This window comes from Notolepis coatsorum, assembly GCF_963971535.1.
Source record: "Notolepis coatsorum genome assembly, chromosome: 7".
Taxonomy (NCBI): Eukaryota; Metazoa; Chordata; class Actinopteri; order Aulopiformes; family Paralepididae; genus Notolepis; species Notolepis coatsorum.
This window is the reverse complement of record NC_140171.1, coordinates 70714037-70739031: the sequence shown is the minus strand read 5'-3', so window position 1 is coordinate 70739031 and position 24995 is coordinate 70714037. Positions and strand designations below refer to the sequence as shown.

The 24995-nt window shown below is 41.2% G+C and overlaps 1 protein-coding gene across 1 annotated transcript; it reads right to left on the bottom strand.

Annotated features, from left to right (window-relative positions):
• Nucleotides 1-434: 434 nt before the first annotated feature.
• rps3a (ribosomal protein S3A) lies at nt 435-15527 on the bottom strand. The gene is made up of 6 exons (XM_084318642.1): nt 15436-15527; nt 14650-14753; nt 13869-14056; nt 8562-8770; nt 1252-1361; nt 435-608 (listed from the first exon to the last, which is right to left on the bottom strand). The coding sequence occupies exons 1-6, from the start codon at nt 15495-15497 to the stop codon at nt 478-480; spliced, it is 804 nt and encodes a 267-aa protein (XP_084174768.1). The 5' UTR covers nt 15498-15527; the 3' UTR covers nt 435-477.
• Between the last annotated feature and the right edge of the window lie 9468 nt (nt 15528-24995).

The window sequence follows — 24995 nt, the reverse complement described above, 5'->3', positions numbered from 1 at the left end:
ACTAAGTTATAAGTTTGAGAAACCTTTAAGTCTGTCCAAAAACCACTTGCACAGTACTTTTACTAGACATAAAATGGCATTCATTTGAAAAATTCAAATTTTCCACTGAGAAATAATTTGATTTGCCAACAATGTCTGCCATCAATAACACCAGGGTCACTTTCTGGACAGACTTTAAAGGAACCCTAGTTAATCAATTGGAGAGCTCGTTAAAAAACCAACTCATCCATTTTAAAACTTCTTAAATGGACAAATCTCTACAAGAACCAGCAGATTTCTGCCTGACACAACAGCCTGGATCTTGTAAATAGAATACAATCTCATTTAGCTAATGAAGGCCCGCTCAACATTAAATACATGTTCAAATATGGAAATATAAAAAAAAGGACCGGTCACTATAGAATAGAGGCGAGTAACAGAAGACGCCAGCAGAGTTCAGTCATTTACATTTTTTATTAAATCTGTCAGGGGGTGTTTTCAGACTGTCTCCTGGATGGGGGGCTCATAGCCATCAGCCCTCTCCACCTTGGCCCCGGTGTCATCTCCAGTTGCCTTGGCAGTGGTGGTGCCTCCACCACCCTCACCGTGGAGCTCCATTAGTTTGCCCACTGAAAGAGAAAAACAAAAAATTACATTAAACATTTAAAATACCTTTCTACCTACATTACAAAAAATGAACATGAATTAAGTTCCATTTCAACGTTGCAATCCAAAATAAACACTTGATTTTAGGAAGCTGGGATTTCAAGCCAAACTGAAAGGGGAAGTTATTGTACTTCGATGCCACAAAGTACCCAATTTGTTGCTTCCAAATGGAGAACTAAACAGAACTTGGTTTTTGAATGCTCTGAACAAGATCGATGTATCCCATCACTGGACCCTGCCAACAAAACATCTAACTAAATTGGAAGGAGTTTCAGTCTGTCCTTTGATTTCTCAAGAACCATTCATGCGATCAGACTTCAGTTCACACTTGGCGGGTGTGTTGCCTGAGGGCCCAAGTAAGGGCAGTGCCCAGCGTCGTTGATTTGATGAGTGGTTCTCCAGAATACCGCAAGCAAAAATACCAGGAGCCAAGCAATTGGTCCATTCCAAAGAGCCACATGTTCCGAACAGGCATTGCACTAGTAAATTGGGAAATGTGGCCCATTAACCTCCCCTATAATCTCACAAGTGTTCATAAGGTCAGTCACCTGGATCATCATGTTCCCACATGAGCAAGCAAGTGCTAAAGAGTCACCGTTCACTTACACTCAAACTTGGGCTTCTTCAGCATCTTGACCTTCCTGACATAGACGTCGTGCAAGGGGTAGATGGACTGGCAGGCCTTCTCTATGTCCTTACCAACACTGTCTGGGATCCTGGAAGAAAACACAAGTGTACATCAGTAAAAGGATTCAGTGGTTGAGTTGAAAGACAGGTTAGTGAAACGCAACAGTGGCAAGTCTACTGAAAAACATCTGCTTTACACAAAAGAAAATGTCATAACTGGATAATAATCTAAAAGATTGGATACACTCAAATTCTACAAGTATAAAATGTAATTAAAAAGCTAGGCTAGCCTTTTACTGAACTCAGACAAAATTAGTATCCATCTTCTTGTCCGACTGAAGATGTAAGCACATTTCCCATAATGTTGGCGTGTTCCTTTAACCTCGTAACCTTTGTGTACCCCACTAAAACACTGCACACGGTGTACCCTTTGGGACTTTTTCTGTCCCATGTAATATATATATATTTACTTATGATTTTTTTTAATGATCAGTCCTCAACATGCATATAAAATATTCATTTTCAGGATTTTAACCCCTTAAAGTTTGTGATTGAAGCGTGGCTTATTTAAGACAAACACTAAGGGTTAATTATTTTCCATCCCATAAATGCTAATGTCATTTTTTTGGGGTGGGATTATGAGAGCCTGGAGTGTCGAAGATAAGTAAAAATGTGTGCAGTGACACTGTATAAAACACTGCACACTGTGTACCCTTGGTCAAAAAACGTCTCTATTGACTCCCATGTTAAACACGTTTTTTGAAACGACGAATGCTAGTACAGTAATGGCTAATTTTCACATAATTGCTGCAAATGACCACATGCACACATTAATTTCTCAACACATGCATGCACACCACACTAAGACCTCCATAAAACATTCTCAAATAATTTTAGATAAAAATATTTTTTGAACGGCATTGCAGGATATAAGCAGTAAACGCACAAGCTGTGGCCGCCGGAAATGGATGACGCAATGCGGCCATCTTGAAAAAAAATTGTAATCATGCATATGTAAATGCCCATAAAGTGGCCTAGATGAACAAATAATTTCTCTCTAATTCAATCTGCAATGGCGTTGTTTTCAAAAAACGTGTTAAACATGGGAGTCAATAGGGACGTTTTTTGACCAAAGGGTACACCGTGTGCAGTGTTTTTTTGCAGGGCTTTTTCTTTAGAGTAATTTTTTTTTTTTTTTTTTTTTTTTATAAATGCAGACTTCATCTTTTGCCCCAGAAAAACTGCCCAACTTAATTTCAGGGGATATGCAATAAATCAAGACAAGATTATCCCAAGTACAGTATGTACAGTTGGGAAGTTGTCCCAGGGGTGCACGAAGGTTAAGCAAGTCCATTTGCATGTTCTTGGTATCTAGGGACATCTATGGATCTCAGGGAATGTATTCCCAGTATCAGAAATGGTGTCCATTACTAGGCTGAGTAAATTGTAATGAACCAAAGGATAATATCAATTATATTTTTAGTCTTTGACAGTGAATAACGCCATGCTAAAAATGACCAGACATGAAAAACTGCCACTGAGCTGGTTCCGCACCTTCTTGAGATCACGTGTACTAAAGATCTAAGCAAATTAATAAAGGGAAGATGATTAAACGGAAGATTTTGTAGACACAGAATTCTGCCATCCGGACACATGAAATATTATAGAATATCAGGCCTATAAATTACATTATAGCCAAGTTGCACATCTATGGATCGGCCAAATCTCCGCTTTCCAATGGCAGAGTTTAATCTGGATTTAGTATCACCAGGCATGCAGCAAAAACCGTGAATGAAATCTACTGTAAGTACAGTTACTCGTTTATAATGTAGATTTCACTGCCATTTCATCATATTGCAACGCAGTTTTTGCTAGACGTTCATAGAACGGTAGATAAACTAACTGTTCTAATTTATGCCAATAACGTTTAGGTTTGTGGTAGATAATCCCAAAAAATAAGATAAATAAAAAGGTTATTTCCACAAGTCATTTGATTGACAGGAGCCGAGCTGGGTAGTGTAGTTTTTCGAAATTCCAACGGCATTCAAAAGCCCCGGGTCTCCTCACATCATAAGTCTACAAACAAAATGGCGGCGAGAATTTTTTTTATAGTCTATATTCGCCTGTTTCCGAATAAATTTCCAAAAATAATATTTCACTAATAACACTTTAACCTATTGGTAAACAAACGTATTGCTGAAAATACACACTATGGCTGCTGTTTTGACAGGGTTACGGTCTTTACTACATTTGAAAAAATAAACGCATCATCAATTCATAGTCTAGAGATGGATTTATGACAAGATGTCATTTGCAGACCGCCGACGGACCGCTCGGGCTAAAGGTTAATACAATACTATGAATTAGGGATGTCCGATATTGGCATTAAAATGTAATATCGGAAATTATCGGTATCGGTTTTCAAAAAAATATATATATATCTTTACATTTATTTAACCTTTATTTACCCAGGCAAGTAAGAACAAATTCTTATTTCATTTATTGTCAAAAGTATGCATAATTGTGTTAATTCCACAACGAGATAAGTAATGTTAATTACCTGAAATTATTCAGTTTTTTGGGGGGAGAAACCCTGCATATATCGGTTGATATCACTATCGGAAATTAAGAGTTGGACAATATCGGTATAAAAGCCAATATCGAACATCCCTACTATGAATGAACAAAATGCAATAAAGTGAGACTCAGGATGGAATAATGTACACATGCCTAACGCCCAATTTATACCCAGACGCCAAAGTGATTGCGAAGGTTGTGGCGAGCCTACAGAGCTCTCACAAACCTACAGTGACGCCTACATTTAATTCACCCCCCCCCCCCCCCCCCTACATTACCCACCCCACCTGGAGGACTATGGTAAAACCATATGATTGACAATCACATGGTCCCTTTTAGGTCTGTGCCAGCGATTGAGGATAGAACCAGCAGACAACACACACTGGTACCGAAGACATAGCACTGGCTTTGTTCTACCTCCATACATACAAACACACATGAGTACTGAGCAACAGCATGTGTGACAAGAAATGGAGGGATAATTCATTTTTAATGACCATCATCCGTTTGTTGGACAGGGTTAATGCTGTGTCCGCCTCTGACCGATTGTGTCCATTCCAGGCGGTTTTGACGTGAGCGAGTGGGTTTTAAAATGAGTCGGCGCGACATCCGGAGCGAGAGTTCTCCTCCGCTCCAATCCACTCCGTTCACAGTGGTTTAACACTGATGTAATATACATGTAGTACAATGCCAAAGCAACAGATGGCGATGTAAAAAACATGAAGGCCATTTTCAACCAATGAGAAGGGTGAACCTGTGATATCCTGTTCAGGCTTTGTCACTCACATTCTGTTAGAAAAAGTGTTGACGCCATTGTTGTTGTCGTTAGCTTACATGCTAACGTTAATGGCAGCGACCATAGCAGTGTGGCTAGGCTAGCTATCATCGCTTAACACTTTGACTGCCTAAAAACGATTTACAACGTCTTTGCTGGCGATGCTAAAGTTGCCGGGGGACGCTGTACGTCGTCTTTATATCAATATTTCAAAAATCTGCGATCTGATCCATAATGTCCCTCCGCTGGCCTGAGAACCACCAGCAGGACCCACTGAGCTCTCTGGCGGTTCAGGAGCGCCATCTGGTGGCCGATCGCGCAACCGCTTAACAGGAAGCACAGTGGAGGTTGTGCTAGATGTCCGTATTGCTTCCGGCCACTCGGGATAGGTTCCGGCACTCTACATAACGATCGATTGCCAATAACTCGATAAACAACATGATTTGGACGTATATACCATTATACAAGCTGGAGATGGACCGGGTAATAATATATCCCATAATGATAAAATTTCTACTCGACGATGATCGCCCAACGGCGCGCGGACACTGGGGTGAGTTTCAGCGTGTAACGTTACCGTCTTCGATAATAACTGATATTATCAACATTTGACCCACATTAGATGATTGGTATAACGCTGCCCACGGAATTATAAACGCCCCCTCGCCCATCCGGTCAACATCAGATGACGTGTAGTAACTTCTAGAAGTACGTCTAGTTGGAATTTTTTATATCGCGCGGATTGCCATCAAACTGTATTTCATCATCAATATAATGCATTTGGGGCTATATATCACGTTCTGGAGAAAGCTGCAGAAAGAGATGAAAACATACTTATACATTAGACCATACTTTACTATGAATATGTGAATGAAAAAGTTTAACGTTGCTACACAATGAACAATACATATAGGACTTTGAATGGGCCCTAATAATGGCAATGTAGCAATAGAATTTAAAAAGTTATAGCCCTGCAAAGGGGACTTTCTCCATAGACAAATAGCGCTGGCAATCTATGGTATATCATTAATTTAACCCATGGCAGCCAAAGTGTTAATAGAGCTAGTGAATGGATAAACAACGTTATTTAACATTGCAGAATGGGTACAATTACAATGCGGATCAATACAAACAATTGTTAAGGGGCCCAGGGGGTGTAGACTGTTGTAGTTTGAGCTAATTTACACCATGCTTATCAAAAGGAAAAAAAGAAAAAAAAATCTGCCGAGCGATGTAAGGTGAGCGACTTGAGGGCGGGGTCAACATGAGCGATTAGCGGAGCGGACCAAGCTTTAAAGAGCGAAGAGCGGATTTCTCGCCCGTGCCGATCCGCTCACATGGCCTGGTCCATTCTGATTGACAGAAGAGCTCGGAGGGTGACGTTTTTAAACCGACTGACACGTTACCATCCGCCGTTTCTACAAAAGCATGGTTACCTGGTTAAACCAACGGACAGTAATACCTTCTGTACATTTTCTATCCATTCATTGATGGATCCATAACACATTGAGTGCCACGTACGCGTTTTGTCGTTAGTTCATGCCGACCTTTGAGTGCCCCCAACGCTATATAGTGTTTTGTTTTTTTTAGATTTGAATATATTTCATCAATCGAGCCTCGGGTTAGTGCTGCAGTCTCTGAGCTCAATTGAGAAGATACCACCCCCTATCGTCTCTCCCTGTGTAACTGCACCCCATTACTTTACACTGATGCAGGGGGAGTGGCCAGTTTGCTCATTTAACTTTTCAGTCAAGCCAACTGAAGGATCGATTGTGCTCGCCGGCCCGGAAAACACGTGGATTATGCATTTACTGGACCCAACACTGTAATCAATAAGCATGATCGCTATTTGGAATGGCGATCAGGAATTGGAATAATCTTTTACAGGACCCAACACTGTAATCAATAAGCATGATCGCTATTTGGAATGGCGATCAGGAATTTGAATAATCTTTTTGGATAACATCTGATCTCAGGTAAGGAATTTATTTTACCAGTCTTAGGATAATCAGAGCTTTTTTCACAGATATATCAGCGTTTGCCCTATGCGTGTGTGTGGCTGTCATCGCTGATGAGGAAATACATACTATTGATAATCTAGCGTTTATTTGAAAACGATTCATAAATAGGCCGAAAAATGACAACGTGTTTGTGTATGCTAGAATATTCAAGTAAATGCCTTTTATCACAGAATCTATATATTTTCCTGAAAAACTAGGGCTTTTCAAAATGGTATAAAACGAAAATGAACCAACAAAAAAACAATCCGTTTCGACAATGTTTACTGCAAACAAGTCATTGATAAACGACAGGCAGACTAGGCACTCAAACTGTTAAGAATAATTCAGTCTTATTTTCAAGCAAGACCATATTTTCTCATCCATTGTATATTACAACAAAGATGAAATGAGGGCTAATAATCCTAAGTAGTATGTTTAATAGGAAATTATGACTCGTCAGACTATGGTGACACCTAAATGAGTTACTTAATAAAAAAGTCGATGGACAATAATTGTTGTCACAATAGTGTTTTAAATGTTTAAAATGAAATCCCAATGTCAACTTTGTGTGCAAGAGGGTTCATTTGTCTATGTCTGGTTCAGAAGTTGGTAAAACTGTATATCACTTGTGATATATTCCAAGATAGTACTTCATTTGCATATAGAATTTGTTACCAATTTACAGATGCCAAATGGGACAATTCTTTGCATTGTTAACATTAACAAACAGTAAAATTAGGGCCGGGAGGGTGAATGACGACAACACAAACAAAGTTAATGAAATGACGTAATGAAATTGTTTAATCTAAATTATCCAATATTGATTCTTAAAATCCTGAGATCTTTTAACCTCTTAAGCCCGGAGCCCTATTTTCTGAAAATTTGCCTAAAATACATACCTAAGTAAATGGAATATTGCTCCACTTCCACAAGGTGCATTTGCATATTCTTGGTATCTAGGGACCTCAGTGAATGTATTCCCAGTGTCAGAAATATTGTGTCTATTACTAGGCTTGCTTAAATTGTGATGAGAATATGAATTAAGATTTCTTTGTATCTTTGACAGTGAATAACACCATGCTAAAAATTAACACTATGCTAAAAATTACCAGACATTAAAAACTGCCACTGAGCTCGTTCAGTACCTTCTTGAGATCACGTGTACAAAAGAAATCTAAGGAAATTAATAAAGGGAAGATGATTATCTTTCAAATGCCAGAGTTCTATTTGGATTTAGCACCACCAGGCGTGCATAAGAACAGATAATGAAATACTGTGTTATTCTTGCCAGAGTGCCGCCATTTTGAAACGGATTTCAAAACCGGATTGTTGCTAAACGCTCAAAATAGGGGAGAGAAACTAACTGCGCTCCAATAACGTTGAGTTTTGTGGTATATTATCCCGAGAAATAAGATTAAAAAGAATTTATCACATGGGACAATCTTGCAACAAAGAATGTTCATCCAGCCTGACTTTAGATGGTGAATATTTGTTGCCTGGTTCGGATCCAATTAAAGCTAGGAGAGGAGCAACCAACTCAAGTGTCAAAGAGTGAAGCCCATAGAAACATGGCACTGATCATGGGGCCCACATGTACATGGAAAATAGCTGAAACAAGTGGGGGTTGGGAAAAACAGGGCATTACCTTCAGTGTTGCAACTGTTGCAGCAATTAAACTACCAATATTACAATATTAACAGATATGAACCTTTTATATATCATCAAACACATAACAAATGTTCATGGAACCAACACAATACTTCAAAACATGACAAATATGTTAATTAAAAGCAACCCATGTCATTTCACAATACTTGTGAGTTTGGCTTGTGGGATTTTTATAGTCATGCAAGAACACTTGACAATGGGCATCTCTGGTTCAACTAACCTCATCACTTTACAAATATTTAGTGCTTGCGTTTGCAAATGTGGCTTACATCTTGTTGACGACTTCCTTCAGGTCGTTGGTCTGGACTTCTCGGGTCATGATCTCCATCATCTTCTTGCGGATCTGGCGAACCTGTTGGTGCTGAGCGTACGAGGTCTTTCTGATCTGGTTGGGGCGCTTCTTGGTGAAGCCCACACAGAACAGCCGCAATAGGTAGCCGTCGGTGGTCTTCACGTCCACATGGGCCTCAATCATAGTCTGAGTAGAGGAAAACCACAAAGTGTTTAATATTACTGACCGCAGGGAGTGAACTTAAGTAATGGTATACTGACAGCGTTTAATATTTGGGACGAAAATTAAGTTATTTAATTTCCATCGTCTCACCTATAAATATAGTGTAACCAATATCCAAGTTTACAGTGGAAACGTCATGAGACCTCATGCCCAAATGCAAGAGGGAATTGTGCCTCATCTACCCGACAAGTGGCCTCTTCACAACCAAACTTTTAAATAATCCATGCATGTAAAACTATTCAGGGACACTGAAGCAGCAACTTGAAACATTCACTGTAAAATACTAGTGCACTTTTATGAGCATTCTGTACAATTAAGTGCTTTACTTTTGTATTATGGCCTTCGTTCAATAGGATTTTTTTCCCCTCAGTGCATGGGTTATTTCTACCTGCCCTGTCGATCATTAAAAACATCCAGTTTTACCAGCCAGCTAGTACAATTTAGACTGTCCCGTGTAAAATTGTCTTCAAGAGGACTCCGACAGCTCCAGTGAGCTGGTGGCTAAAATGGTAAATCTCCATTACTGCCCAACTGAATGAACCATCCATCATCAACCCCAAACAGGCCATAGAAGAAAATACATCTTAATATCATAGCAATGTAATTATTTCCCTAGATAGCTAATCTTATATGGGAAAATAAATGGGCCTATCACTTATCACCGCCATTCCAACAGACTGTCCATTGTTCTTTCAGCATCCCCATTTGCACGGAACAAAGATGGATGTTCCCTCTATTGTGCTCTACATCAGTATGCAGCTACATATGAGATTTCAAATTCAGATCCAACGAGTAGTATCCGGTTGTTGAACAGGGTTGAAGTGTCATCTCTGCCAGATTTGAGTCAATTTTGATGGACAGAAAGGTTTAGAGGGGGCTTTTGGAAGTGAAGGACACGATATGCAAAGCTGTTAATTCTGCTACGGCACAATTCAGTTAAGTTAGGTTAGGTTCCAATTTTAAAATAAACAACGGACAGTAGTGCCTTCCATCAAATTTCTATCCATTTATTGACGGATCAATGTAGGCACAGCCTAATTGCATACCTTTCGAGGAGGTCGTTTAGACACTGCTCATAGGGCTGGGTGATAAAACGATAACGATAACTATCGCGATAAATTATTTCCTCTAAATAAACATGAAACGTGGTCGCAAAGTTTCGCTATATCGATTTTCCAAGCTTGGATATGAGCACACGCACTAACAACCAATCAGTGAAGGAGATGGCCGAGAGCGAAGGAGACCCGCACTGCACCTTTGGGTAGAGAGGTAGGACTCAAGGCTGGCTAGGATAATTAGCTTGCACGGCGCAATTGTATAGTTTGGCTGGCTAGGATAATTAGCTTGCACGGCGCTATTTTATATATTTACGTGCCGAGTGTGTGTGGCGTGAATTCTGATGCCACGTTATAGTAGTGTGTGGTATACGGTGGACGTCGTTGCAATGTATTGGGGCGGAACAGAGTATTTTAGGGATATTTAGTACATTGGAAATATGGCTGGCTAGGATAATTAGCTTGCACGGCGCTATTTTATATATTTACGTGCCGAGTATGTGCGTGGCGTGAATTCTGATGCCACGTTATAGTAGTGTGTGGTATACGGTGGACGTCGTTGCAATGTATTGGGCGGAACAGAGTATTTTATGGTGATAGTTAGTACATCGTCATGGGATACACTGCTCGCTCTGGCTAACTGCTAACGTGCGCGGACTGATGACGACATCAACTCGAGACATTCGCAGCAGAAAAACAAGTCTATTAATAGCCCGTCGGCGCCGGGCATAAGAAGTTAATTAAACTTGAGACATTATATCGACGATAATAATCGATCGAGTTATATGAATTTTATCGTGATAACGTTTTTGGCCATATCGCCCAGCCCTAACTGCTCATAAAGCGCAATCGTCAATGCACTAGGTACAGGCTTTTCCACTCATTATAGGGAAGCACTGGTACTGCATATAATTGGTCTAAAATGCCACCTCGTTAGAATAGAAAGCTTTATAGGCATTCAAGTTTCAAGTACTTGATACTATGAAATTAGGGGTGCTACTCGTGATCAGTCCAGTTAACACTTGGGTGCCGGAAAACGCTTTACAGCGTCATTCCCGGCCATGCTCAAGTTGCCGAAGGACGCTTTACAGCGTCTTTAATATCAATATTTCAAAAATCTGTGATCGGATTCATATTTCCCCTACGCTGGCCTGAGATCCACCAGGAGGACCCACTGAGCTCTCTGGCGGTTCAGGAGCGCCATCTGGTGGCCGATCGGCGCAATCGCCAAACAGGAAGTGCTGTGGAGGTTGTGCTGGTCGGCCATATTACTTCCGGGCACTCGGTTTGGTTACCGACACTCTGGCTCGTCACAATATATAGCGATCCATTGCCAATAACTCGATAAACAACATGATTTGGACGTATATAGTATTATACAAGCTGGAAATGGTTCATCAGGATAAACATCCCATAATCGAAAACGGTCTACACCACGCTGATCGTCCAACGGCGCGAGGAAGATCCGGTAAGATTCAGCGTTATTTTTGAACGTGTTCCATATAAACTGTTATGATGAACATATGACCCACACTAGATGAATGATATAACGCTGCCCACGGAATTATAAACGATCCCCCGCCCATCCGGTCATCATCAGATCATACGTAGATCATTCTAGAAGTACGTAGATCATTCTAGAAGTACGTCCAATTGAAATTTTTTATATCGCCCCGATTGCCATCAAACTGTATTTCATCATCAATATAATGCATTTGGGGCTATAGATCACGTTCTGGAGAAAGCTGCAGAAAGAGATGAAAACATACTTATACATTAGACCATATTTACTATGAATATGTGAATGAAAAAGTTTAACGTTGCTACACAATGAACAATGCATATAGGACTTTGAATGGGCCCTAATAATGGCAATGTAGCAATAGAATTTAAAAAGTTATAGCCATGCAAAGCCCCTTCTTCATAGGGGTACTTCTCCATAGACAAATAGAGCTGGCAATCTATGGTATACCATGAATTTAACCCATGGCACCCAAAGTGTTAAAAAAACCAAGGTAAACGGAACTACAAATGCATATCTCACCCCTCCATGCTACAAATCATATCCCCCAAGGGGATCAATAAAGGAATATCTTATTCACCTCCAGGGGAGGAAATTAGGCCACTTTACTCGCCAAATGAGTATTTTTTACGTTTGGCGAGTGATTCATGAAGACCACTCGCCAGTCTGGCGAGTTGACAGTGCCACGAGAGCACTGCACGAGACCTGCGGACATATGTTTAATAAAAGTTCCCGCAGTACTGGCCAACCCGCGGACATATATAATTTTTTTTTTTTTTTTAAGTTGTCCCATCACTGATTGAGATTAGTCAGCCATAGTAAGTCACTGCCATCTCACCCACAGTGATGATCTCGCTATTCCCTTCATCGACAACTCACCCAGTCACTGACCAGACCAAGCAAGTGCTTTTTTGAAGGGTAAAACATATATAATGTTTAATAAAAGTTCCCACAGTACTGGCCAACCCGCGGATATATAATGTTTAATAAAAGTTCCCACAGTACTGGCCAACCCACGGAAATATAGAATGTTGAATAAAAGTCAAGGAAGCACTCGCAAACAGATAACATTAAACACAGCAGAAGATGGAAAACAGACGGACCGACCAACGGGGAACTGCATCCAACCCTAGTACAACCCTCGAGTCTAAGGCAAGGACACATTAAAATCACAGAGGTGTATGTTAGTCTATTGGAACTGTATACAGTGGTTAGCTTCTAGTTAGCGTTTTAGCTATAGCTGCTTGCTAGCTAACGTTAGCCCTGTGTGCGCGTGTGCTCAAAGCAGCCAGCCCCATGTTAGCTAGGTGTATCTGTTATGACTGTTTCCAAAAACGCACCGGACTACGACGTAAGGTTAGACATTTTATTTCATGCTCAAAAGCCCCTGGCTTGCACATCGCAGTCACGAAAGGGGCTAGCTCAACAGCACACCAACCCAACTGACGTTACCACAACACTTGACGGTACTTCACAGCACTGTCGTAAGGCCACCGTGCCGTCTTAAAGGCACAGTGAACACTGTTGTGATGCCACTCAGATGCATACACAACATTGACGCGGCTTGACAACAGAGGTTCAAAGTTAACTTGATTGAAAACTTTATTAACAGATTGCAGAATGGGTACAATACAGTACGGCTCAATACACACAAATGTTAAGGGGATGCAGACCAGAGAAAGACTTTCGTCTTTGTTTACATCAGGGTCCCCCATTGTCAATTCATCATAACATACACGACATACAGAACTGCTACATCTATACACTTCACAACATACTTCGTTTTTTTCTTTCACTGCCCAACCCAGTATCTTTCACTACCCAGTTCAGCCCAACCCAGTCCAGAATAGATCCCTCTTTCATGTTAATGTTTTATGCTAATAAATATTTTAAAGAGTAGAGACACGGTGTGATTATTACTATGATTGAAAATCAATTTAGACAGAAGTAATTATCACAATTAGCGATTTTTTTTGGCTGGTAAAAAATCTGTTTGGCTGGTAAAAAAATTAAAATTATCAGATACTCACCAGTTGGCTGGTAAGCCAAAAAGTTAAGTTTCCTCCCCTGTTCACTTCATACTATACATATCACTCACATTTATTGAAATGGTTTACAAACATTTTAATGGTTCTAATATGAACTAAGCTATTTATTAAAGCCTTTTTTATATACAAGAAGAGTGCCTGGAACTACCTTATTCCTCATCCAAGAGCACCTTCAAAAAGACACAGGATTCACACCACAAAGACGCTGCAGCCCTCCTTGTTCATGACTACTGTCCCATTTGGAAAACAGTACCGTATTTAATTTTAATTAACATGCCATTTTGGAAAACAGTAATGTTTGAGCGTTGAAGAATAAATTATTTCCAATTTCTACTTTTACGGCTTGTCACTTAGTCAACAAGTACACATCCCTAGTGCAGAGGGCACAGCATTTCTTGATACTCTTACCCAAACATTAACAAAAATGTGATAATTACCTGCCATTTCTTGACCATGGAGCACATCTTGTCTCGGGTCAGGTCCATGCCGTGGAAGTTAGTCAAGCAGTTCTTGCCCTGGACATCCTCTGTGATGAGCTTGAATTTGCGGAAGGCCACTTCATCGTTCTGCAGGTCAGCAAGGCTCACCTCGAACACACGTCCCTTCAGACCATCGGAGGCAATTTCTTGGTGGGGAGGGTTAAATCACATGTGTCCCATTAGAAACTACAGTGTTTACGGAGTCAAGTCAAGAGTTTTATTTGTCACAGCATACAAGGCATACAGTGAAATGCAGGTGGTCATGCCCGCAGAGATTGTGCAATAATACAAGTAATAAGACATAACAGGTATAATGTACATAATTTTTTTTAAATGCATGGTAAAAGACACGCTAAGGTCCTGCGATAGTGCCTCATCCGTAGCTTAACACTGTATTGCACTGAGTCTTATGACTGTACACTACTATACAATTATACTATATACTAGTTACTTATATACCAGTCATGTCGTACCAAGAGAAGGTCAGTTAAGCTCATCAGTAATCAGTGAAAATCATATGACTGAAAACATTAATCATTCCAAAAGTGTCAATTGTTAAATCAAGTGCGACCGATTGCATTATTGCTAGTATGCTTAAAACTCCCACTTGACCCCTGTTAGTGTAGCTTGACTGTACTCAATACCATTCAGTTTGCTACAGAGAAAAACTGGTGGTTGTCACCAGTTGATCACATATCTCAATTTGTAGATATTTCAAATGCAAACCACAACAACTTACTGGTTCCCTGAGTCCTGGTGACCAAGGTCTTGCCAAGATTGCGGATGTTGAACATGGCTGGTGCCTTGACATCATACCAATCCTTCTTGGAGAAAGGGTCGACACTGATGGGAGACATACAGGAGCACAGTCAAAAAAGGGCAAAGACGTCCAGACACTTCCAAGATGTGCATGCATTCATGGCTAACGTTAATTAGTCAGACGATGGTGACATGCCAAGTTGACATACAATGTGCGTTGATTCAAAGGACACGGCATAGCTAGGTGGCACGCTCGTAACGTTAATTACAACTCGACGAAAGACCTAAAAGCTGACGTTAACCGGCATTCTTACTGATAGATTCCAACAGGTTACGGTTACACTTCTGGCTAAATAGTATTGCCACTTGCCAGCAACGTTCTGCTCGCCAGGGCTTCAGTGGCAATACTCGACTGCCATCTTGCTAGCTATCAAGCTAACATTCGCTTTACCCCACTACGATTACGTATAACTCGAAACACTAATGTTACATTTAAAATAAAAGGCGTTAGCGGTGATTACAGCACAGAACCAATGTTAAGATTTGACAAGAGGAGTTAAGAGTAAATTAGCTACACGGAATGGACATGACAATGTGACAACTCCATTCAGCACCACTCGCAGGCCGGTGAGCTGAGCAGCTTAGTACAGGACTGCAGATATCTAATCACCATCAGTCCCATCCTTCATATTTTATAACCACGCGTAACATTATTGAAGACAGCAATGTCTGCTGCATGTCATGATACATGAATTGTGCTACTTACATCTTCTTTTTGGCACCTTTTTTGCCGCCTTTGGTCAGCCTCTTATTCTTGCCGACTGCCATGTTGGCTACAGGGAGTGAAAGAGGAAGAAGAAGGAGTTACCGCGAGAAATAAAGAGATTGGAGCTGGTCATGTGATCTCACGTATCTCGCGAGTCGTTGTTTATGAAGGCTTTGGCTCCATCTACTGATGAATGAATGAATGAATGAAAACTTTATTTAACAGATTGCAGAATGGGTACAATACAGTACGGCTCAATACACACAATTGTTAAGGGGATGCAGACCTGAGAAAGACGTTCGTCTTGTTTACATCAGGGTCCCCCACTGGTCTTCAACACTACATACGCTTATCATAGATATATCCATGCTCACATATAAAACTGTTTTATATCTATGCATATGGTAGCATACAGTACTTATATGGAAAGAAACTACCAGCAGAGACAGTCTATATGCACATTTCATACGGTGTAAAACGATGTATTTTATTGATATGAAATTGATATGTAGTCAAATTACCAGTACTTAAAGTATGTTGATGTTTTGTGATTAAAGGATTCTGTAATGTTTGATTGATTGATTGATTGATTGATTGAAAACTTTATTAACAGATTGCGGAATGGGTACAGTAGGCTACAGTACAGCTCAATAGTACAATTGTTAAGGGGATGCAGACCAGAGAAAGACTTTCGTCTTGTTTACATCAGGGTCCCCCATTTTCAATTCATCATAACATATGACATACACGACATACAGATAGACAGTACTGCTACATCTATACATTTATGACATATCAGATTTGCAAATACAGTACTGTTTGTGATACAAAAGAGTCCAGAAAAGAGAGTATATACATTTGACGTAGAAACTGTACATTGGAGGGTAGGTGGGGGGGGGGGGACTGTACATTGGAGGTGGTTGGGACATTTACAGGGGCCAGTTTCGAATTGCAGTCTCCCGTAGGTGTTCTTTGAGAGTGTTTTTGAAAGTGGGTAGTGATTCACATTCCTTTACAGCTTTGGGTAGGGCGTTCCACATTGATGTGGCATAATTGCGAAACGTGTTTAGTCCCTTGTTTGAGCCGAATCTGGGTTTAACATGATTTGTGGAGCTCCCTCCGGTGTTGTGATCGTGGTATTCACTGACCTTTGGGAAGTATTTTGACATGTACATGGGTACCTTGGTCGTGTAGTGTATCTTAAAGATTTATTTTTTTGGCGTTTTATTTCTACTGGGCAGTCCAGTAGGGAGAGACAGAGGAGGAATGGGAGACAGAGTGGGGGGAAGACATTCGGCAAATAACGACGGGTTCGGGAGTCGAACCCGGGTCGGCCGTGTCGCGGCTGAACGCGCTATGTGGTTCGCCACTGGGGCGCCCCGTGTAGTGTATCTTGTAGACCAGGCCCATTGCAAGTTGCTGTACTCTGTCGTCTACTCTAAGCCATCCTAGTTTGTCAAAGTGGGCAGCAGTGAGGTGGGTTCTAGGAGTAAGGTCAAGCAGTAGTCTGACCAGTTTGTTTTGAGATGTTTGTAATTTTGTTTTTAGCGCCTTTGAGGTGCTTTGGTACCATGAGGTGCAAGCATAGTCGTATAGTACCCTTGAATGAGTGCTCCTGCCAGAGTCTTCAGGGTATTCTTGTTTACCAGAGAGGAGATCCGGTACAAGAATCGAGTTCATTGGTTGACTTTTTTTATTACATTGGATGCCATTTTGTCACAGGAAAGATTTGCCTATAGGATGGAGCCCAGGTAGGTAATTTCTTCTTTCCTTGTGACAATATTGTCACCCACTGTAACTGAGAAGCCGTCGGTCTTGCTGAGTTTGTTATTTGAACCGAAGAGAATGGACTCTGTTTTGCCCATGTGTAATGATAGTTTGTTATCAGCGAGCCATATGCAGATTTTGCCTAGTTCCGAGCTGAGGGTTTTTTCAACCTGTAACTTGTTCTTGTCAGAGACCAGCAGGGCTGAGTCGTCCGCAAACAGGAACAAGTTGCAGTCACAAGCTGATGACATGTCATTTGCATAAATTAGGAACAGTAGCGGTCCTAGTATGCTTCCTTGTGGAACACCACAGCTCACTGTGAGGGGGGGGGGATAGGGTACCATTTACCTCCACCATCTGTTCTCTCCCCTCCAGGTAGGATTGCATCCAGCTCACTGATAGACTATCAAAACCAATTGCTTTTAGCTTGTCAAACAGAATGGTGTGATTGACAGTGTCGAAGGCCTTTTGTAGGTCCAGCATGACCATGCCGCAGTATTTGCCCGCGTCCACCTCTTGTTTGATGTGGTCGTTTAAATAGAGAAGGCATGTGTCAGTGGAGTGGGATGTTCTGAAGCCAGATTGGAATTCGTAGATTAGATTTTTTTTTCGCGAGGTACTTTTCGACCTGTTCGTATACAATTTTTTCCATAACTTTCGAGATGGAGGTAAGGATAGAAACAGGGCGGTAGTTGCCTGGGTCTAATTTACTGCCCTTTTTGTGCAGGGGTGTTACTCTCGCAATTTTGAAGTCCTTGGGGACGTGTCCCTGTTTTATGGAGAGGTTTATTATGTGTGTGATGACTGGGGTGATGGCGGCTGCTGAGTCTCTGAGGAATTTGGAGGGGATGTTGTCATGGCCAGTGGCCTTGTTCGGTTGGAGGGCACTCAGTTTTTTGAGTACCTCATCTGTTGTTACCATTTCCAGTTTGAAGTCGTCTTTGTGGACCCCTAGGTTCTTGTAGTATGCTACTATGTGTTCTACCCCATAATGCCCTGAGTGGGAGGGTAGTTTGTTTACCAGTGTTGTGGCTATGTTTGTGAAGAAAATGTTTAAGTAATTGGCTACATCCAGCTTGTCTGTGATGAGTGTGTTGTCCGTCTTTATGTTTATGTTTGAGAATCTGGTTTTAAGTTTTTTACTGCAGCCTAGTTGATTATTGAGTTCACATGGTTTGTTTTTGTTTTCCTTTCAATGTCTCAAGACCCCTCTGAGCCCCCTGGTGCCCCCCCCCCCCCCCCCCCCCCGACTTAAGGCTATGGAAATAGCCTATGAGCTTCACTCCATTAGGAAAAATGGTCCTGTTATGTTTGTAAAGGTTTCAAATAAACAAATAATCTTTACTCTCCAGGATAGAACTGTGCATGACAGGGAATGGAAGGGAGATTTGCTCATATTCACAAATTGAAACTGATATGATAGAAATAACATTTGTGAATTATATTTTCCCCTTAAATGACCATGCCAGTTTAGTTTAGACCTCTCACCATTATCATAGATTGTCCCTGTCCTTTGTGTTCATGTATATATATATATATATACATGATATATATATGTATGTCCTTGGTGTATGGTATACAGTGTGTTTTAGCAGATTTCAGCCTACCTCGCTAAACACCATTCCCACTGCCGTTGAAAAGGGGTGGAAAATAGAGAGAGAGAGAGTTTTTAATTGTCACGGCATACAAGTATACAATGAAATGCGGGTGGTCTTGCCCGCAACGATGTGCAATACAGTGTTACAACATATAATAGAATACAATAAAAAACAACATTGTGCAATAAACAGGTAACAGGTAACATGGTGTGACATCTCGGTATCTGTACATAGTTATTTACAGAGCATATAGGACATGCTAGGTAGCTTTGGTAGTGCAATACACTGTTCCTGTTATTCTAATTTAAAGTGGCCTTTCCTTTTGGCCATAAGTGTGCGATAGTCCATGAGACTTGAACGTTGCTAGGTAATCCACCACTGGGGCTTTACCTTTCACTTTCGATTGATTTGAAAGGCTTGTATTAAAACGAATACAGTAACCTTAGTAAAAGGCACAGTGATATTCACAAGGGAGAATTATCTATTGAGTCGACCTTTGAGTCTTAGAGCATTTTTCCACTCCCTTTCAACATCAATGGTATAGTGTGAATTTATCAGGGACAATCTCTCAAATCCTGGAGCTGCTCCATAGTGAATAATGCAACAACCCCTAGGAGACTATACGACAGTACCCATGGTGATTTTACTGGGATATGGGTACATTTTCTGATTCAGAGCTGTAAGCCCTACATTCTTTTAAACTCACTAGTCACTAATTCATTGACAATGAACCAACACCAAAAAGTGTCACTTGATAACATCACAAATTCAAGTCTTGAGGCTCCCAGCTTAGGGAGACAGGAAACGTTCGAGACTGGATAATATAGTGTGAAAGGACACTTGAGGGACAGGATACCATAGGCACAGGACACTTGAGGAAAGTAAAATGACAGACTCTTAAGCAACAGGACAAGATACACATTTAGCACAGGAGACTATAGTGAGAGGATTGATTGATTGAAAATAAATTGTATAACAGATTGCAGAATGGGTACAATACAGTATGGCTCAATACACACAATTGTTAAGGGGATGCAGACCAGATAAAGACTTTTGTCTTGTTTACATCAGGGTCCCCCATTTTCAATTCATCATGACATTTATGACATACACGACATACAGTACTGTTACATCCAGACATTTATGACATACAAGACAAATATACAGTACTGTTTAAGAGACAGAGATTATAAAATAAAATATATACATTTGAGGGGGAGGGAACTGTACATTGGAGGGGGTTGGGTGGGGGGGGGGGGGGTGGACATTTACCAGGGCCAGTTTCAAATTGCAGCCTCCCGTAGGTTATAGGATATATTGAGTGACAGGATACAGTAGTGAAAGGACACTTTAGCAACAGGAAACTATAGTGAAAAGACACTTTAGCAACAGAAAACTATAGTGACAGGACACTTTAGCACCAGGAAACTATAGTGAAATGACACTTTAGGAACAGGAAAATATAGTGAAAGGACACTTTGGCAACAGAAAACTATAGTGAAAGGACACTTTAGCATCAGGAAAGTATAGTCAAAGGACACTTTAGCAACAGAAAACTATAGTGAAAGGACACTTTGGCATCAGGAAAGTATGGTGAAAGGACACTTTAGCAACAGAAAACTAGTGAAGGGACACTTTAGCATCAGGAAAGTATATATAGTCAAAGGACACTTTAGCATCAGGAATTATAGTGAAAGGACACTTTAGCAACAGAAAACTATAGTGAAAGGACACTTTAGCCACAGGAGCAACAGGAAACTATAATGAAAGGACACTTTAGCAACAGGAAACTATAGTGAAAGGACACTTTAGCCATAGGACACTACAGCGAGAGAACACTTGAGAGGACACGATTTAGAGAGAGACAGAATACTTAAAAACGTAACATATATCTGTGGATATGAACAAATTATTTGGGTTTATTAAAGGTCCTGGTTTTCTGAAGTTGGACATACAAGGTTTTCATAACTGTGGCCTTTACACTTGGTCCACACCGGGTAACTGACGGTTGCCCTGCTGAACTGCATCATCAACAGAGCATTTTCACTGACGTTCCACAGCACACATGCAGTGTGGGTTATAGCCTGACATTTGTTCGGGATTCCGTGGGACAGGATCCAATTTCACTATCAATGGGATGGGATGGGAAAAGATGTCATTGAAAATGGGGGACCCTGATGTAAACAAGATGAAAGTCTTTCTCTGGTCTGCATCCCCTTAACAATTGTATGTATTGAGCTGTACTGTACTGTACCCATTCTGCAATCTGTTAATAAACTTTTCAATCAATCAATCAATCATGCACCTCCAAGCCACCAGGCTTCCCTTCCCCTGTCTCCCTTGTTTCCCCCCCCCCCCCCATCTGTCTCCATCAAGCAGGAGTGGATCCACCAGGTGTGGGGAGTTGTAGGCCATCAGCTGTTCATGTTCAATCAACAATGCCATAAAAGACTGGTCACTACTCCTTACCTCCCTCTCGGCCTGACTACCCCTCCTGGTGAATCTCCTGCCTGCTCCTTTAGGTTGTCCCTGGATTTTTACTCTTTGTTTTGTCCCGTGAGTTTTGAAATCCTTTTGTTCCCACGCAATTGGACTTTAATTGTTCCTGTGGTTTCTTTTGATATTTTGTTTAGTTTTTTTGACAATGCTCTGCGTTGCTTTTTGTTTGGACGTTTATTCCGTTTACCTCTATTCCTAGTATTTCCTTGTTCAAAATACTTCCCAAAGGTCAGTGAATACCACGACCACAACTCCAGAGGGAGCTCCACAAATCATGTTAAACCCAGATTTGGCTCAAACAAGGGACTAAACACTGTGGAATGCCCTACCCACAGCTATAAAGGAATGTGAATCACTACCCACCTTCAAAACTGCTCTCAAAGAGCACCTACGGGAGGTTGCAATTCGAAACTGGCCTCCATAAATGTACAAACCCCCCCTCCCACCCACCCCCTCCTAATGTACAGTTTCCTCCCCCTCATATGTATATATTATCCGTTAGGATCTCTGTTTAACATAGGCCTACTGTATATTTGCATATCTTGTATGTCACAAATGTAACAGTACTGTATACCTGTATGTCAAGTATTGTCCTAAATGTCATGATATATATCTGTATGACCCCCGTAAATGTCCAAACCCCCCTCCCACGCACCCACCCCCTCCTAATGTAGTTTCCTCCCCCTCGTATGTATATAGTTTCTGTTAGGATCTCTGTTTAACAGCACTGTATATTTGCATATCTTGTATATCACAAATGTAACAGTACTGTATACCTGTATGTCAGAAATGTCATGATATATATCTGTATGTTGCGTATGTCATAAATGTCATTATGAATTGAAAATGGGGGACCCTGATGTAAACAAGATGAAAGTATTTCTCTGGTCTGCCTGCATCCCCTTAACAATTGTGCGTATTGAGCCGTACTGTATTGTACCCATTCTGCCAACTGTTAATAAAGTTTTCAATCAATCAATCAATCAATCTTCCTTTGATTGATCTTTGTATAATAAATATATCCACTGTTGGGTTTTACTCCATTCCTCATCTCGTTCCGTCTGCGCTTGGGTTCTGGCTCTTGACTTATATGTTCTTTTCAAAAGAAGTCACAGGAGTGGGCAGGATGGGGAAATCCTTTTTAAGTGAATTTCTCTTATGTATATATTGAATCAGAAGGTTGTGTGTTCAGATCACGTCAGGGTCGCCAATGTAGGAGTGCGGAACAAACGGACTATCAGACGGCTGTTAGATGCAATACAAGTAAAGTGCAATGTTTACTTCCACTTCCTTATACAATTTAATACGTCATCACGTCAACCCGTGTGGGCTGTCCCCGACTAAGGATTTGGATGGTCGACTATGATTGGCCAAAATTTGCCGTTAGTCGACTAAACTAAAGTATAATATAAAAAAAAAAAAAAATTAGTTTAATTTTTTAAATTTTTTATCATTCCATTTGGGCTGTGGGGGGTGCTTAATGTCTGAGGGAGTCGACTGAAGGCTTCTTGTCCTCTGCAAAAGCATGCAATTGGTCCACTGATGGATACATCTTGATATTTGTCTAGTCTAGTGTGTTCATTAGATGGGTGAAATCCTCTTTCAGTGCCTCTGTGCCTGTTTTCGTAGGCAGTTAGCCTCTGGTATGCGTGCCATTAGCGTTAGCCACGCTTCTAGGCCTCTTTTCTTTTGGAAAGAATGATAAAAAAATTATATATATTTTTTTATATATTCGACTAAGAGGTTGGCCAGTCGACTACGGCTCCTTTCGACCGATTAGTCGACTAATCGACTAATAGGGGTCAGCATACACAACGTCAATGCCCTCTAACCACACCCTGTGCATAACATTGAATGTGGATGTGACAGAATGTGAATTTATTGTCCATTATTGTCCCCCACACCACTATGAATATACACGTTTTCGTGAATCTGAATGACATTCTGGCCATTATCTGTTTCCAATTCAAAAAGGTTTCATTGCGTAATGGCTTACCCACTTATAAAACAGGAACGGAACGGGAGAATCTTATAAAGATCCCCAGGCGCTAATGTGGACCGTCCTCGTTTCTCATCACTACTAATACCATAAAAAAAGGCATAGACCATAGAAGCTGTAGCAGCCTTCTCATAAAAAAGTGGCAAGAGCTGTGTCAGAGCAGGCTGTAAATTGGATACATGATCCTGTAGAGATGCATGATAGGCTGACCAGGCCACAATGTCCCCCTTGTCTAGCTCCTTCTTTTCTATCAGCTTCGTTGAATGCTCAAGCCAACATTTCTTTCATATGTGCTCTTCCTAGATGTCCCTCGAAAGCTTTACTCAAATTGCGTGTCTTGGGAACAGCCACATTTTCCTTGGTGTAGTTGTCAGGCAACCAGTGATTCTTGTTTGTTTTCAGTGCATGTATGCAGGGGCGTAGCTGGGGGGGGGGGGGGGGGGGGGGTAGCTTAGAATGATTCCAAGGGCCCAGCACTGGGGGGGGGGGGGGGGCCCAAAAAACAAAACAATTTTTTTTTCTTTTTACTAGACATCACTCAGGTGTATGATTGATGCTCTCATTGATACTATGTTTGTTTCTGAAGTGTGTGTGTGTGTGTGTGTGTGTGTGTGTGTGTGTGTGTGTGTGTGTGTGTGTGTGTGTGTGTGTGTGTGTGTGTGTGTGTGTGTGTGTGAGATATATAGAGAGAGGGGGGGTGAGAGAGATGAGGAAGGGGCAAGAAAGAAAGAGAGCTGGGAGAGTGTGTGTGAGAGAGCGAGGGGGGGGGGGTGATTACTCAGCCCTTGTGTGGGTGAATGTAACAAGTTTCTTTCGCCAATTATTTCATGCACACTTTATTCATTGTTTTAAATTATTATTTTCTTTTAAGTTATTTTGTGCATCACTCTGTTTTGAATTTGATGCAAATTTGCAATGCATGAGGGTCATCCTTTTGTGTTAAATGGCTGCATAAAGCAAGCATTTGTTGACTCGCATGTTGATAAGAGTATTAAAACTTGGAACTTGAAAAAGATCTGTTTAAGGTAGAAAAAAAAGAGAAAAAAGATTTGATTCAGACTGTCCAGGTCCGCTCCCACCACAGAGCTTGCTTTTTTGACCAGTTTGTTCATTTTGTGTGTGTTGGTGTATGGTGTTGCCCCCCCAGCATACCACAGCGAAGAAAAGGGCACCAGCAACCACAGACTAGAACATCTGCAGCAGTTTGCTGCAGACATTAAAAGACCTGAGCCTTCTCAGGAAGAACAGTCTGCTCTGTCCCTTCCTAGGGCCTCGATGTTGTTCATCCAGTCCAGTGGTCAAGGTATGGTCAAGGTTGTCGAGGGCACTCACAGTGAATAGCTCTTTGCGGAGCCGAGCAGGACACACAACACCATTCTTCTTTATGTTCTCACAGATTGCAGTAGCCAGCTGATTCTCCACTTCCAAGACCCGATCATAGCTTACACTAAGACCCAACTCATGCATCTGTGAAACAAGTTTCTTTGACCTGGTTTGAGTGTGCACACTTAGTCCCAAGTAAAGGGGCAAGGGTGGTTCATACACCGATGAATGACATTGAGGAGATTTGTTATTTGGGGCCCTCTTCTTACAGTTAAACAGGATGGTCTGTGAGACAGTCAGACAGGCTTGGGAGTCAGTAGAGCTCTGATCCTTCAGGTCAGCTCCGACCAGCATCATGGCCACCAGGGACTTGA

What these genes read in the sequence shown, in the direction of transcription:
- rps3a (XM_084318642.1), bottom strand. Translation starts at nt 15,497, where the DNA reads ATGGCAGTCGGCAAGAATAAGAGGCTGACCAAAGGCGGCAAAAAAGGT. An exon ending in AAAGGTGCCAAAAAGAAGAT is followed by an intron (nt 14,754 to 15,435) that starts GTAAGTAGCACA and finishes GTCTCCCATCAG; the next exon opens with TGTCGACCCTTTCTCCAAGA. An exon ending in CCATGGTCAAGAAATGGCAG is followed by an intron (nt 8,771 to 13,868) that starts GTAATTATCACA and finishes TCCTCTACTCAG; the next exon opens with ACTATGATTGAGGCCCATGT.